Source organism: Panicum virgatum, chromosome 3K (assembly GCF_016808335.1).
Source record: "Panicum virgatum strain AP13 chromosome 3K, P.virgatum_v5, whole genome shotgun sequence".
Classification (NCBI taxonomy): domain Eukaryota; kingdom Viridiplantae; phylum Streptophyta; class Magnoliopsida; order Poales; family Poaceae; genus Panicum; species Panicum virgatum.
The window spans coordinates 60,830,979-60,845,964 of record NC_053138.1 but is presented as its reverse complement, the minus strand read 5'-3'; the positions used below and the strand labels follow the sequence as shown (position 1 = coordinate 60,845,964).

Here is a 14,986-nt window from a genome sequence, read left to right as displayed (position 1 = left end):
CATTGGGAAAAAAATTACTCCATACTAGTAACTTCGCCTTATCAGAAGAGGAGGAGCATCGATTTGACCACAGGATCAAGATGAAATCTAGAAGCGTCTAATCGCAACATGTACACCGAAGAAATTTACCTTTACTTGAACAGCATATCTTAATACATTTCATACATGACCCTTCCCAAAGAGCGTGTGTGGTTGGTTTTGATAGTTATCCTTAATCAAATATAGAGAATTCATGATAAATCACCTAAGTGTGTGCGTATATCTAAGAGTATAGTAAAAGCTATGTATCTAGATTTATCAAAATGACCTACAATCGGAACAGAGGGACTAAATGTCAAAACATAAGTGAGCTTGTGCGTGTATTCCTTGGTGTGTGCAGTTCAAAACTAATCACAAAAACTCCTGCCCAATTGCCGACTTGGTTGGGATCGATCTCTAAAGCAACCCTCTCTTCCATGTGAACCCAAATACTAATTAACCATGGTTAACCATACCCAAGTTATCGATTTATAGCAAACAAAGGGGAAAAAAAAAGGCAAATTGCATAGCCAACTCATCACCCATACAAAAAGGGCACCAAATCAACAGCTTCACCTAATGCCGTCGCCGTACTCATAGCCGTAGCACCAAGCGGTGCGCCAACCTTGCGGTGCTCTTGCCTCGCTGTTGCTGTCGCCCATGGACGCCATGGACAGCAAGAGCAAGGGGAGCAAGAAGCAAGGCAAGAGCCTGCTCGGCAAGTACGAGCTGGGCCGCCTGCTGGGGCGCGGCACGTTCGCCAAGGTCTACCTCGCGCGCCCGGTCGCCGGCGGCGAGCCCGTGGCGGTGAAGGTGCTCGACAAGGCCGAGGTCATGGGCACGGCGGGCATGGCGCCGTGCGTGCTCCGCGAGGTGACCGCCATGCGCCGGCTGCGCCATCCCAACGTGCTCCGCCTCCACGAGGTGCTCGCCACGCGCGCCAGTATCTACCTCGTCATGGAGCTCGCGCCGGGCGGGGACCTGCACTCCAGGCTCGCCGCGTTCCCGCGGCGCCGCCTGCCCGAGCACGCGGCGCGCCGCGTGTTCGTGCAGCTCGTCGCCGCGCTCTCCTACTGCCACGCGCGCGGCGTCGCGCACCGCGACGTCAAGCCGCAGAACGTCCTCTTCGACGGCGACGGCAACCTCAAGGTCTCCGACTTCGGCCTCTCCGCGCTCCCCGACTCGCTCCGCGACGACGGCCGCCTCCACACCGCCTGCGGCACCCCGGCCTACGCGGCGCCCGAGGTGCTCCGACGCAAGGCCTACGACGGCGCCAAGGCCGACGCGTGGTCCTGCGGCGTCATCCTCTTCGTCCTCCTCGCCGGGCACCTCCCCTTCGACGACTCGAACATCGCCGACATGTGCCGGAAGGCGCACCGCCGGGAGTACGAGTTCCCGGAGTGGGTGTCGCAGCCGGCGCGCCGCCTGGTGAATCGCCTGCTCGACCCGAACCCGGCCACCCGCGTCGCCGTCGAGGCGCTGGTGACGCACCCGTGGTTCAAGCGCTCGCTCAGCGTCGACTCGCAGCTCGGCGGGCTGCTCCATGGCCAGCCGGAGCGCGCGCTAGCGTTCCAGGCGCCGGCGGCGAACGCCTTCGACATCATCTCCATGTCACCGGGGCTCAACCTGTCCGGCTTGTTCGACAAGAGGAACCGAGAGAAGAGGTTCATGACGACGGCGTCGCCGGAGCAGACGCTGGAGCAGCTCGGGCGCGCCGGCGGGAAGCTCGGGTACGTCGTGGTAGGGAAGAAAGGACTCGAGTGCCTGCCGCTAGGGGGCCTGTCAGGCTCAGGCCTGGCCGCGATGACAGTTGAGATGTCCGAGGTGGCACCGCCGCTGATGCTCGTCGAGCTGCGGCTCGAGATGGCCGACGGCGACGGCGACGGCGACGGCGACGGCAAAACGTTCGGGTGGGAGGAGCTGAGGCATGAGCTAGGAGATGTAGTTAGGGCTTGGCATAGCTGCGAAGATTTCTGACAAGACCAGAAGGCTGCTTGTAAATCACAATAAATTCTTTTTTGTTCTTTTGCAGCCTGGAGGACTGAAGGTGTGTATGTATAATATGTTAGTGTGGTTAGTTAATATTTGCTGCTTAGAATTATATATGGTGCAGTAGAAATGTTTGTTTTTCTTATGTATGTGGAGATATATGAGCAAAATGTTATATTTGTTGCAGTATTACCCTAAACGTTTAAATGGACTAAATGGTCACCTACCGTTTAGCTATTTATTTGGACTAAATAGCCATTTAAACGAACTAAATGATCATTAAACGAGATAAATGGCTGATTAAACGGACATGGTAAGCCATGTGTAGCGTGTACACGGCGTGTACATGGGCAAAACGGTTGTGTACGCAAACAATGATTTGTAGTGAATAGATACTATTTGGAAATTATGGCACACCTTAAAGATGTTGTAATGAAAAATTTGGAATCTCAGCACAAATGATCGGACAAAAGGAAATTAAATTCTAACGTCTCCATTTTAGAAAAATAACTTGTATCAACTATCTTTCGAACAAAAGCATCGGCGATGATTTGTTCTAAGAAAAAAATAGTGTTCACATGTCTGTAAACATTAGACAGCAGAACAAAATAGTGCTAATTATCCTCACATTTTGCAAGCTTATTTAATTTCCAGTATGTATGGCAAAATTACTCTCCCCTCTTTATATAGGATTCTGCATGTATGGCATATGATGAGCATGCCATACTTTTCCCCTTTTATTCGATCCTTCATGAATTTCCAGTCTCATATATAGATGCACACTGCCTTTCATGAACTTCTTATTTTGTTTTGTCGCTGATGTTTTTCGTTGTTCACTTAAATTGCTTTTCTCAACACCCAAAATAAAGAAAACGAGTACTAAACGATATTAAATTAGCCCATGCATGTTTGAAGATAAAAAACATGCTGTTTCAAGCTTCTCTCCGAACTTGGATTAGAAGCTACACCACAACAAGAGTGATTTGCGGAATGCTATATGTATACTTTCTCTTTGGGAAGTTATGATTTCCAAATTGGATGTCTTCATCAGTGGAAGGACACATTAAGCATTAAAGTTTTATGTTAAGAAGAGATTAAGATTATCATATATATGCTTGGTAGGTTTGATCATGCTGTGTCCCATTATCCCATACACGTAAAAAGCATTAAAGATCAAGCTCATCGTTGGTCATCTAGACTCTATTACTACCATTCCTTCTTTTTTTTTTCCTATTGAAAATTAATACAACGTTTTCTGTTGAACAAGGAGACAAGCTGCAGCCAGTTCCATAGCAGTACGAGTATCTGCCAGTAGAACTTCCATCCTCATGTCACTGCTACAGAAATGGTTTTTAGGGGCGGGTAAAATTATATTTGTAGGGGCGGATGCGATACCCGCCCCTGCTTCTCGCAGCTAAAAATACTATTTGCATGGGCGGGTAACACGCCCGTCCCCTGAAAATCCATTTCCAGGGGCGGGTTATGCTCTCACCCGCCCCTAGAAATCCATTTTCAGGGGTGGGGGAATAGATTTCTAAAGGCTGGCTAGGGGGTGACCCATCCCTAGAAATGGTTTTCCAGGGACGGCTTAGGGGGTGACCCGCCCTGGAATGGTTTTTCAGGAACGGGTTAGGGCATGATCCGCCCCTGGAAAGATCCAGCCCGTCAAAAAATTCACAATTTAAATTTGAATTTTTTGAATTTGTTTTCCGCTATTTTTAAAATTTTGGATTCCCGCCAATTTTGATCTATCATGCTAGTTCGCGATCGAATATCATAGTGACCGACATGAAATATGTTTCATAAATATAAATAGTCACACATACAAAATTTAATCATATGAAAAAATTCCGTACCCAAGGTACTAAATAGAACATATATATATATATATATATATATATATATATATATATATATATATATATATATATATATATATATATATATATATATATATATACTCTCACCATCATTATAGCACTATACGTATGTCCACATACTCATTTATCACTTTGAGTATGTTCATATACTCTATGTATGGTCACATACCCAACGCACATACCATCATACAAGGTCTAGTATGATCACATAATCCACATACATACTATTCATTCGACCAGATACGTCCTATATCATGAGATACACATGTGGGAGTAGCTACAAGCAAGTGTAGAAAGTAGTTTTTCTACACACACACACAGAGTATCATTGGAGTACATCATTAAAGTGGACATTGAATACATGTTTTTCCCTATTCCCTACGAACGCTACTAGAGGCGGCACGGTGCTCTTGATTCTCCCACTCATGAAGACCAACGTATATAGGGTCCATTACTAATTCATATGCATTGTGAAAAAAATTGCCCCTTACATTGATCGCTTGATGCATAATGAAACGGCATAAATCGGCAACTACGTTTAAAAGTTTTTGCTCGTGGAGTTGCGTCTGGTGCCTTCCCAGCCGAATCTGCAATTAATGAATCCACAAAAAAATTAAGTGTTAGTTAGAGGCAAAAAATAATATACATGTAAGCATCTAACCCTAATAAAGATTAGCCCCTTCCACGTTCGGGATCAGTAGTATATCTCCCGAGCACCCTCATGTGCTAGACATGTAGTACCCACAGTACACGGAACCATAAGGTTGCTTGTGGCACGAAAAATTTGTGCGTATAGTCATTTCTTTTGGTCTCTCGGGGGGATGGGCTCCTCCTCTGGCAACATAGTGCTCGTAAGCCCTGTTTCAAAAAAGAAAGAAATGGGAAGGTAATTTATATATGTATACTTTTGTGGAAAAATTAGCATGATGTACATTTGGTGGAAAAGAAATTCGCTCACAATTTGAGGATGAATACGAATTCTTTGTATTTACTCTATGGCCAATCCAAGGAGTCCAATACGAGGACTTTTCCACGCTTTGGCTGTAGTAGGAAAACAATCCAGTGACCTCTACAAAAAATATATATATGATTTTTAAGCATGGATCGGAGCAATTGTTTATTATAACAAATGATTGAAATTAGACTTACTTGATGCTAAATGGTGCAACTATGGAATTCATATCTTGCCATTGTAGCATCATAACCGCTATGTAGGCCGCAACTCTCTTCATGGCCTCTTTGTGAAATTCTCTTCGTCTCTCTTATTTCTCCTTGCGCGTTTTATACTCTTTTAGCACGTCATCGTCATCCTTCCACCAACTTGGCCCGGCGTGCCTAGCCTCACAAATAGCTAGAGGGTCAAGGTACCAGATCTTAGAATTTACAACCTCTGCATCATTTGTTTGCATCATGTAGAATACAATGTATGACAATTAACGGCCTGTTCAGATGGCTAAAATTGGCTGGGCTGGATTGGCTGGCTGGAGCCGCTAGTGAAGGCAGCTAGCGAGCTGGTTGCATCATCCAGCCAGCTGGTTGCAGCCCAGCCGAACGGAGCCTAATTATTTATGCATATATAGTACTATAGGGCATAATATACAAGATATATGGGCGTCACCCGTCCCTACAAATATTATTTTTTTCTGATAATGCTTTTCTAGGGGCAAGTCTGTTTCTACAGTAGTTCCGCTCCCTTTGTAGGAGCGGGTTAACTTTTGACCCGCCCCTAGAAAAAAAATAGGGACGTTCCTGCAAATCGTTTTGTAGTATTGTGTATCGGTCATAAGAGTCCATGCCATTTTGAAGAAATTGTAATCTGAATTGTTTGGCTTGATACTTGTTGCAAAATGCTATTCTGCTACATAAAACAATGTTAAAAAATTTAGGTGCATGAAGAAATAACTAAACTGTTTTTATGTGTTAGTGTGTACGATCGCCAGCGTGTTGGAAGGGCCAGGCACCACAATTAGCCGTGGAGAGCTTGGGATGTCTTGTAGGCTCCAGGTGAACAATGGTGATCTATAGAGATTGAAAAGCAAATGATAACCTTCACCTCGTATGGATGTATCATAATTAGTACCTACTTTCTCCCCCAGCATTGTGTTGTCCAAACTCCAAACATAAGCAGCTTGATGAATTATCCTCAAATTTTGCAACCACATCCGATTTGTTTTCCTCTAATTTCTCATTATACAGATTGTACCCTACTGGTCGCGTAAGGTTGCATAAGGATTCAAAACTAGATATAGAGATGCAGAATTATGGTTAATCAAAGCTTCTACTTCTCAACGGGGCTCATACCCAAGTGATGGTCAATCCATTATTTCCCCCTTCTCGTACATTTCCTGAATCCTTCATGACTTTCACAAAGCTATGCACCTCCTTTCATGCAGTCCTCATTTATCTTTTTGTTCCTTGTAATTTCTGTCTGTTGGCTGAAATTGCAGACAGAAGTAGCATTTTTGACACACACACACACACACACACACACACACACACACACACACACACACACACACACACAGTGACGCACAATATATCAAATTAAAAATAATAAGGAAAATTGTCTTGAATTGGACCATGGAGAATACAAAGTGCAATGAAACTATGCTCTTTTTATTGTCTCACACCATCTTCTCTCAGCTTGAATTTGAAGTTACAACTGATCATTACATCAGCACCATCACTTGAAAAAAGGTGTAACTACTTACTTTCAGGGAGAGTCCCAATTAAACAAATGTTATAGCTTAATCAAGCTGGATCCCATTCACAATAAAAAGCAGATATCAAAATCATTGTTGATCCCCTGAAACTTAACTACTACACACATTTCTTTTCAGCAAGCAGACAAGCTGCAGTCACAGTCACAGTGGTACGAGTATCTGTTGGTAGTATACAATTGCCATCCTCATCAACCAATCAGAAGAGTTCCATCCACAACATGAGCACACTATACGGTGACCTGTTTGGCTCACTTGTGCTTGATTGCAGTCTTGCAGCATGATGGCACAAAAAAGGATGTTCAAACTTCAGCCTCAGATCCATCTATTCAGGGCCTATGTCTGGTTCAGATTTTAACAGAGCACAGAAAATGCCTATGAATTATTATGTAGCAAAAGTTTTACTTCCTTTTCAAGAGTAAAGTGTGTAATTGTGTTCTGGTATTTTCTCTTGTTCCTTGATGAGTATTAATGGAAAAAAAAGTGAAGAAACACAAAGGGTTCCTTTCAACGGCAGAAGGCATCTTCTTCCAGCCAAGTAGACTTCCAGTTGAATGCTAAGCTGCAGCCTGGAGGATATGCTACCCTGAATAAAGTGTGAGAGGGAGGCTTGTGTTCATGGCAACAGTCCGTTGCAAGGGTGTAAGCTGGGTAACTGAAAGCTACATTCATAATAATATAGTACTCCTCTGAAGGTGACCATACATGTCAGTAGCATCAAGTTGTAATCAAGCGAGCATGGCTGCTAGTTATGCTTTGAGTGCTTACAATCGTTTGGACACAATTGATTCAAATAACTGACGCAGAGAATATTACAATAACAAAATGCTGTAATGCAATAAAAGGACTAGATTTCAGCTAATAATCGGTAACAAGAGCTGCTTAATTTACAACCGTGAATCTTAGTTTTGGACAGGCATTGAAAATTACAGGCCCTCTTCAAGCAGACCTTCAGCATACAAACCTTACAAGAGTGTGATAATCTCTCAAAGCCAAGGTAAGTTGCTGTCACTAATTCTCAGTGATCGCTGATGAAGGGAAGTAGTCATGTCATAATGAAGGAAATGTCCCCTAAATTCAACTTATTGAGCTTCGCCACTCACTGAATTTCTGCGCCTCGAAGGAGCAGTGGCTAGTTCCAAACTATGTATCTTGAACTAGCAATCATAGAATGAACAAATTGGTATAGACAAGGCAGGTAGCTTAGAAATTCAGCTCACCCAATTGGTTTGGTACACCGACGCATGAACTAAGTCTAAGTTTGTTATTATCTAAGTTAATCCATACATCGTAAAACGGTGAAAATGAAATCAGTATGACTAAGCCAGTTAGGCTATGAGAAGAGAAAAGCAGGACTCACGTATGACAAAGATCAGAACAATGTGCCCAAATTGCAAGAACGCAAAGTTTCAATCAGCTTGCGTAAAAGAAAGGATTTTGAATAAGTAGCTGCATGCATAGGAACCTCGTAGACATATCAACTAAGACTTGTGTCTATCAAAGCATTAGAAAACAAAAACAGTCACATGATTACCCTAAACATATCTGAAAGGGAAAAAAAATTCTATAGATATCGACTAGGATTTGCGCTTATTAAACATCACATTGTAGTGAAGAAAATTAATACAATCAGTCCTAGAATAATCCAAAACACGGTGTCCTCTCCTTTATCACTTCACCTAAACTTGCCTATCAGCTCCTCACTTCTCCTTGGAAGCATAGAAGAATAAGTTATCCCCCGGATGCTCCAACAAGTGCAAGAACAACATGTCATATTCACTAGCAGTTGCTCACATCACAATTACTTATCGTAGATTCTGTGCTTGCTGACTAGCAGCATAAGGAGCTGAAGGTTACTTACTCTGCAGGAGATTAAGAAGAAAACGTTGTAACCAATCATGCAATGATGCAGAGAAATGTTCCCCTGTATTCAACAGATCTGTATGAATTTTCTGCATTTTATGTCTTGTTGGGTGTGTACCATGTACGTGTGCATAACTGATTATTCTGTTCAAGGTTGGCTAGTTTAAACTGTAGGTACGATTTGAGTGGTGTGCATGTCTTGTGGGGTTTTCAACATATTCTTGGGGCTCTGTCAGGTCATTTAAACTGTAGGTACGATTTGAGTGGTGTGTACATGTGCATAACTGATTGCATATTGTGTTCAAGGTTGGCTAGTTTTCTTGTTGCAAACTTGCAATAATCCATTATAAATACAATTTATCCCTTCATCGAAAAAGGACAAATGCTGTACTCATTCAATAAAAATATTTAGTGTAATACAACTGTTTCACCATGCCATATGAAGTGGCGCATTCGACATGGACAAGATGAAGAATTTTTTTTAACAGAATAGTTGTTTTATGGTACCCTCTGGATTCAACAGATAAATTTAACTTACGCTTTCTAAAACGATCAGATGTTAGTGAAATCACATATTATTATGAAAAACTTCACTATTCAAAAAAATATTGAAAGACTTCGCCATTACTGAACTACTAGAAACTAACATCAATCAATTAAGTTCTCGAGGGAGTCCGTTCCCAGCCTGACAGATACGATAGCTGAACGAAGTCAGAGGGAGACCTGTGTTTGTAGCAATGTTTTAAATAGCCGGCTAAGGCATTTAGCGATCTATGTCTAAAAACAAGCTATAGCTGGCTATAACGGGCTATAGCGGCAGCTAAGAGCTAAGTTGTACAATAAAAAATCTTAGCTAAATCTCTCTCAAACAGATATAGCGGGAGATAGCGGAAGCTATAGCTGGAGATTTAAAACCTTGGTTTGTAGCAACCGTTGGTTTCAGTGGTGTAGGCCAGTAACCGACCTGTCAGTTGAGATCATTGTACACCATGAAGGTGACTCACTGAATTTCTGTATCTTGCATAGTGCATGAGCTGTTACTTTCAATACCTAGCCCAGAAATTCAGCTCATCTCCCAATTGGTTCAATACACCAGTGCTTGCTTTTTCTCTGAACTGAGTTGGCCGTTCAAAGTTCCAACCCCAGTGATCTGTAAAGTGGTGAAAGGGAAACCAGCAGCTGACTTAGATTGAATTGGAGTGAAAGGGTGGTACAAGAGCCCTTGTTTTTGTTGACACTAATTTGCGCCAACACACTCAAATGTGCTAGAACGCGCGTTGATCGTCGACACGATCTTCACCAACGGGCTCCCTGCGCACAGACCGGTCAGACCGGTTATGGCGACCGGTCAGACCGGTTCTACAGAGAACGCCGCGAAGACCTAAAACCTCGAGCTCGGGAGGGACCCCGTCGGAGCTCGTGGATCTAGGGTTGCTCTGAGGTCGGCAGGCCACTCAGAATGCCATCGAACGCCGTGGAGACGAGCGAAGAACAGCAGATGAGATTGGAAAAGTTAGGGTTTGGAGGAAAAAGTAAAGGATAAATGTGTGAATCGATTGGGATTACCCTCAATCGGCCGTGGCCCTTCATATACATAGGGCGGGGAGGTCTGTACTCGTTAGGAGTTGGAACTCTATTAAATCCCGTGTCAAAATATAACTCATAACTCGGACTGGGCGTTTCAGACCGGTCTCTGGACCGGTCTGACTGCTCTGGACCGGTCTGACCGGGGTGCAGGTCTTCCGGGAGGCATAACTCCCTCATCCGGACTCCGAATTAGACGTTCTATATATGTATTTCGATCATCTCGACGAGATCTACGCAATGGTGTAGTCCAATTTGCAATTTGACAAACTTGTCTAGACCGGTCTGACCGGTTCAAGGGAGAGGTCTGACCGGTCCTGCCCAGATTGTCCAGAAAACCTTCATCGTGCCAATTTTGAGTGTCAACAGTTTTGTGTATGAGAAACTTTGGATATTTTCACCTTGGATTTGTAGTGATGGGTTGTCCATCACCTGAATTTCGAGCAAAGTTTCAGAGTGTCTCTTTCAGTGTGCAGAGCAGCAGTTCCTAACATTGACCCCATCCTTGTATTTCATTTCTGGTTTCCATCTGCCTGTGATCTCTCTGGTCTGGTTGCAAGATGCATGTCGTAGATTTTCATCGTCTCCTCTGCCGCTTGCTGTCTGTCTCCATGAATGTTTATTCCTCGTCTGAAAGACTGAAACACTCATCGTTCTGCAGCGTAGCCGAAGCCAACTGATAAGACAAAGCTCTGCTTATTCCAATCTTGGTCCTCCATGCTCTTTGTACCTGCGCGGCACAGTGGTGCTGAGACATCCATGGTGGACGCCGCCGCCGCCGCCGCCATATCCTGCCTTCGTCTCCTCGGTTGGTTGCGGGGGTTCTTGGACGGCGGAAGAAAATCTCGGACGGCAAGCGGAGGTTGGACATGGAGTGGATGCGCTGTCCGAGATCAGATGTCTGTGGAGTGTGGACTCCTCGTGGATGGGTGGCCAGAGCCGCCATGGCCGCCAAGACGAGGTCGCGCTTCGGGTTCGCTTCTTTTTCCGGAACCCCCTGAAAGGCTGAAAATTTTAATGTACTCCTATTTCGGATCGCAATCTAAATATTATAGAAAACCCTCTAACAGTGTACTAATTATATTTCACTTAACCTCCTAATTTGGACCGCGATTAATAACCGCGACCCGATATTTTACATACAGCCCCCTATCATTTGCAGAGTAGTCCCCCTTGTGCAATTGCACCTTTCTTCCCCGTCGCTTCCGGCTCCGGCAACGGCCACTTCGTCGCCGGCAAGGCAAATGCAGGACCGTCCAGCTCTCCCCTCCAACTTCCCGTACCGGATCTCTCCTACCACGCCGTAACCCCTCCTACTTCGTCAGTTCGTCGTCGAGGACGGTCACCGCCTTGAATGAGAAAATTGTATATTTGGGACTCCAAACATTGCGCTTTGCAGTTCTGCCATTCCAAACATCGACTTCGTAAAAAACGGGACTCCAAACATTATGCACTTGATTATACTGCCATTTGGGTTGTATTCCCTCTCTTCTTTTTTTCTTTTCATGTATTTGGTAGGGTGAAATGTTCTTTTTGCCCATCTATAATTGCATGGGATTTGGACTGAGATCGGACGGAGAAGTTTTGCCGCCGTACATCTATTCGCCATCGCTACTGAGATCTCATCGCTACGGGCTGCTCGTTCGACCGCCGCATACTGCCCCACCACCGGCCGCCGCTGACCGCCGGCATCCTGCCCTTGACACACGCGCGCCATGGCCGCGCCTGCCGTGCCCGTGGGCGGCGGCGCTTTGGCCGCGGCCGCCATGGCCGAGGTCAGCGGTGATCTGGCCGCGGCCGGCATGGCCAAGGGCCACGGCGCTCGGCCCGTGCCCGCCATGCACGATACGCAGCTTGCCTGCTAGGGGCAGCGCCGGTCATCCTAGTGGCCTGCTACACGCCCACGGTAGCAGCAGCCGCCTGCCTGCCTGCTTACCGGGGCGGCGGCGCCCACGCCAGCGGCAACAGGGTGCCTGCCTGCCTGCCAGAGGCGGCGGCGGGTCAAGCAGCCAGCCTGCTGCCTGCTAGGCAGGGGCCGGCGGTAGTGCTTGCCCCGGCGATGGCGGCGGCGGCCGACTGTGCCCGTGAAAGCTCGGCTTCTAAATCTATGTAGAAGTGAGGAAGGCCAAAAGGGATAATTCACCCTACCAAATACATGAAAATAAAAAAGAAAAAAGGAAAAATACCCCAAATGGCAATATAATCAAATGCCTAATGTTTGGAGTCTCGTTTTTATGAAGCCAATGTTTGGAATAGCAAAACTGTGAAACGCAATGCTTGGAGTCCTAAATATACATTTTCTCGCCTTGAATCGGCGAGCCGGAGCTGTTGGGAGGAGCTTCTCTGTCTCCGTCGCGGAGCTCACGTAGGCGCCGGATCCGTGCCCATGGCTGCCGCTCGTGTTCCCTCTCGAGGAGGAAAGATGCAATCTTCGGAGCTGTGAACCCATCATCATCGGTGTCAGCTCATGCTGTACTTTTCGGTGTGCAGATTTGGTCTATTCCGAATCCATGGCTCCTGCTAAGTGCTAACAACATTGGAGGGCTGGAGACGGCAGTGACATCAGGACAGCCACATTTTCTGCTACGCGATCAACCGGAAGAATGGGACGCATACGTGTGCGAGTGCGACGACAACCGGAAAAATGTGCAAGAAAATCGGTCGATTCTGCTATGCGTGTATCTTTTGGTCTGACAACGATCCACATGGCAATCGGTCGATTCTGAACTCTGCAGTGCAGCAAAGGCTTCAAAGTATCACTGTTACAAGCAGACTATCATGACACTCATCTACAGATAAGATTCATGACCAATGTGGGCACACCACCAAGGTTGTGTGATATAGTAGAAAGGATTGTGAATCATTAGCTACAAGCACGTCCAAAAAATAAAATAAAAAATCATGGCCGTATCAGCCGGGATCTGTGCTTATCAAGCATTCAAGTGCCGTGGAGAAAGGAGCACAGACAGTCCTAGAAGGCCAGAACAATACAAGACACGGTGTCCTCTGATTTATATTTCTTCGACTAAACTAGCCTATCTGCTTGACCATCCTCCATTCCTCCTCATCATTTTACATCGGAAGCACAGAAGGAGAAACATTATCCGACCCCCCAGAGATGCTCCAGAAAGGTCAGCATCAACTTATCACACTCACAAAGGAACTGCTTGCTGAATTCGTTGCAGCAAGTTAGCTACAGCACTGAAGATTACACCGCAGGACAGAGCATGGGTGGGGAGCGGTAGGATCCAGGGATGTGCAGTTAAGCAATTCTAGCTTGTGACCACCAAATCAGCGATGCAAATGCTCCTCCTAAATCCTTCTTGGAATCTGAAAAATCTGTATATTGCGGTTTGGTTTCACAAACATACAATTTTTATGAACTGGGATGCAGGGAAAGATCAAGTATCTTGAGAGTTCAGACAAAAGAAACGTGAGAGCCTGTTTGTACTGCAGAAATTTCATGAGAAATGGTCCCATGAGTATGAAAGTTTTCTACTCTCCGAACAGGCCTGGTATTTTTTTGAGGCTTTGTCAGGTGATTTAATCTGGAGGTACGATTTGAGTGGTGTGCTTGTCTGGTGGGGTGTGCACGTGCATAACTGATTGCATATTCTAGGTCGTCTAGTTTTCTTGTTGCAAATTTGCAATAATTCCATCTACTGGAGAACATTATTACTTGGCTTTTGATACAGTCAGTAATGATAATTTTGCCTCACCATTCAAAAAAAAAAATAGTTTTGCCTCTGCGATTTGGCAAAACATGGCTCCTCAGAAATGTAAATTCTTCCTTTGGTTACTCCATAGACAACGTCTAAGTTCAAATGCTCGCCTACACCACTGCAACATGCGTCCTACTAGTCAATGTCCTTTTTGTCTTGATGATGAAGCAGGTAGACCAGAAATTCAGCTCATCTCCCCGTTCAAAGTTCCAACCCCAGTGATCTGTAAAGTGGTGAAAGGGAAATCAGCAGTTCACTTAGATTGAATTGTAGTGAAAGGGTGGCACAAGAAGTCAAGAACCCCATTTTAGTGCATGTTTGAGAAACTATGTGAGTTTTCACCTTGGATTTGTAGTGATGGGTTGCCCATAACCTGAATTTTGAGCAAGTTTCAGAGTCACTTGCAATGTGCAGAGAGCAGAGCAGCATTTCTCCACATTGACCCCATCCTTGCCGTATTCATTTTTGGTTTCCATCTGCCTGTGATCTCTTCTGTCCGGTTGCAAGAAAAGATAGATGGCCGTGATGCATGTCGTAGATTTCCATCGTCTTCTCTGCCGCTTGCTGTTTGTCTCACGAATGTTAATTCCTTGTCTGAAACTCTTTCTGCAGCGTAGCTAACTGATAAGACGCCGTAGGAATGTAGGATTGGTGAAAGAATTGTTGCAGCTAGCGAAACAAAGCTCTGATTATACCAATATTGATCCTCCCTGCTATTTGTAGCTGCGCGGCACAGCGGCGCCGAGACATCCATGGCCGCCGGCGCCGGCGCCATTTCCTGCCTTCGTCTTCTCGGTTAGTTGCCGGGGTTCCGGGATGGCGGAAGGAAATCTCAGGCCGGCAAGCGGAGGTTGGACATGGAGTGGGTGCTCCGTCCGAGATCAGATTCGTGTGGGCTCCAAGCCTTCCCGTGGATGGATTGCCAGAGCCGGCGAGCCGCCGTGGTCGCCAAGGTGAGGTCGGCGCTTCAGGTTCGCTTCTTTTCCAGGAACCCCCTGAAACGAGGAAAATTTTCATAAAGCTCCCCATTTTTTATCGCGATTAATATTTACACAAAACCCCTAACTGTAAATATCATATGTCAGTTAAACTTCTAATTTGAATCGCGATTAATAATCACAATCCGATATTTTATATTATATAAAGCTCCTATTATTTGCATAATAGTCCCCCTTGTGCAACTTCTCCTTTCTTCCCCGTCGCTTCCGGC

At 45.4% G+C, this 14,986-nt stretch overlaps 1 protein-coding gene across 1 annotated transcript; it reads left to right on the top strand.

Annotated features, from left to right (window-relative positions):
• The first annotated feature begins 548 nt into the window (after positions 1 to 548).
• LOC120700050 (CBL-interacting protein kinase 4-like) lies at positions 549 to 2,206 on the top strand. Its single transcript, XM_039984205.1, has one exon. It carries the CDS (start codon positions 679 to 681, stop codon positions 1,993 to 1,995), a length of 1,317 nt encoding a protein of 438 aa, XP_039840139.1. The 5' UTR covers positions 549 to 678; the 3' UTR covers positions 1,996 to 2,206.
• The last annotated feature ends 12,780 nt before the right edge of the window (positions 2,207 to 14,986 follow it).

Excerpts from the sequence above, each read along its gene's own strand:
- LOC120700050 (XM_039984205.1), top strand. The coding sequence starts at position 679 with ATGGACGCCATGGACAGCAAGAGCAAGGGGAGCAAGAAGCAAGGCAAG.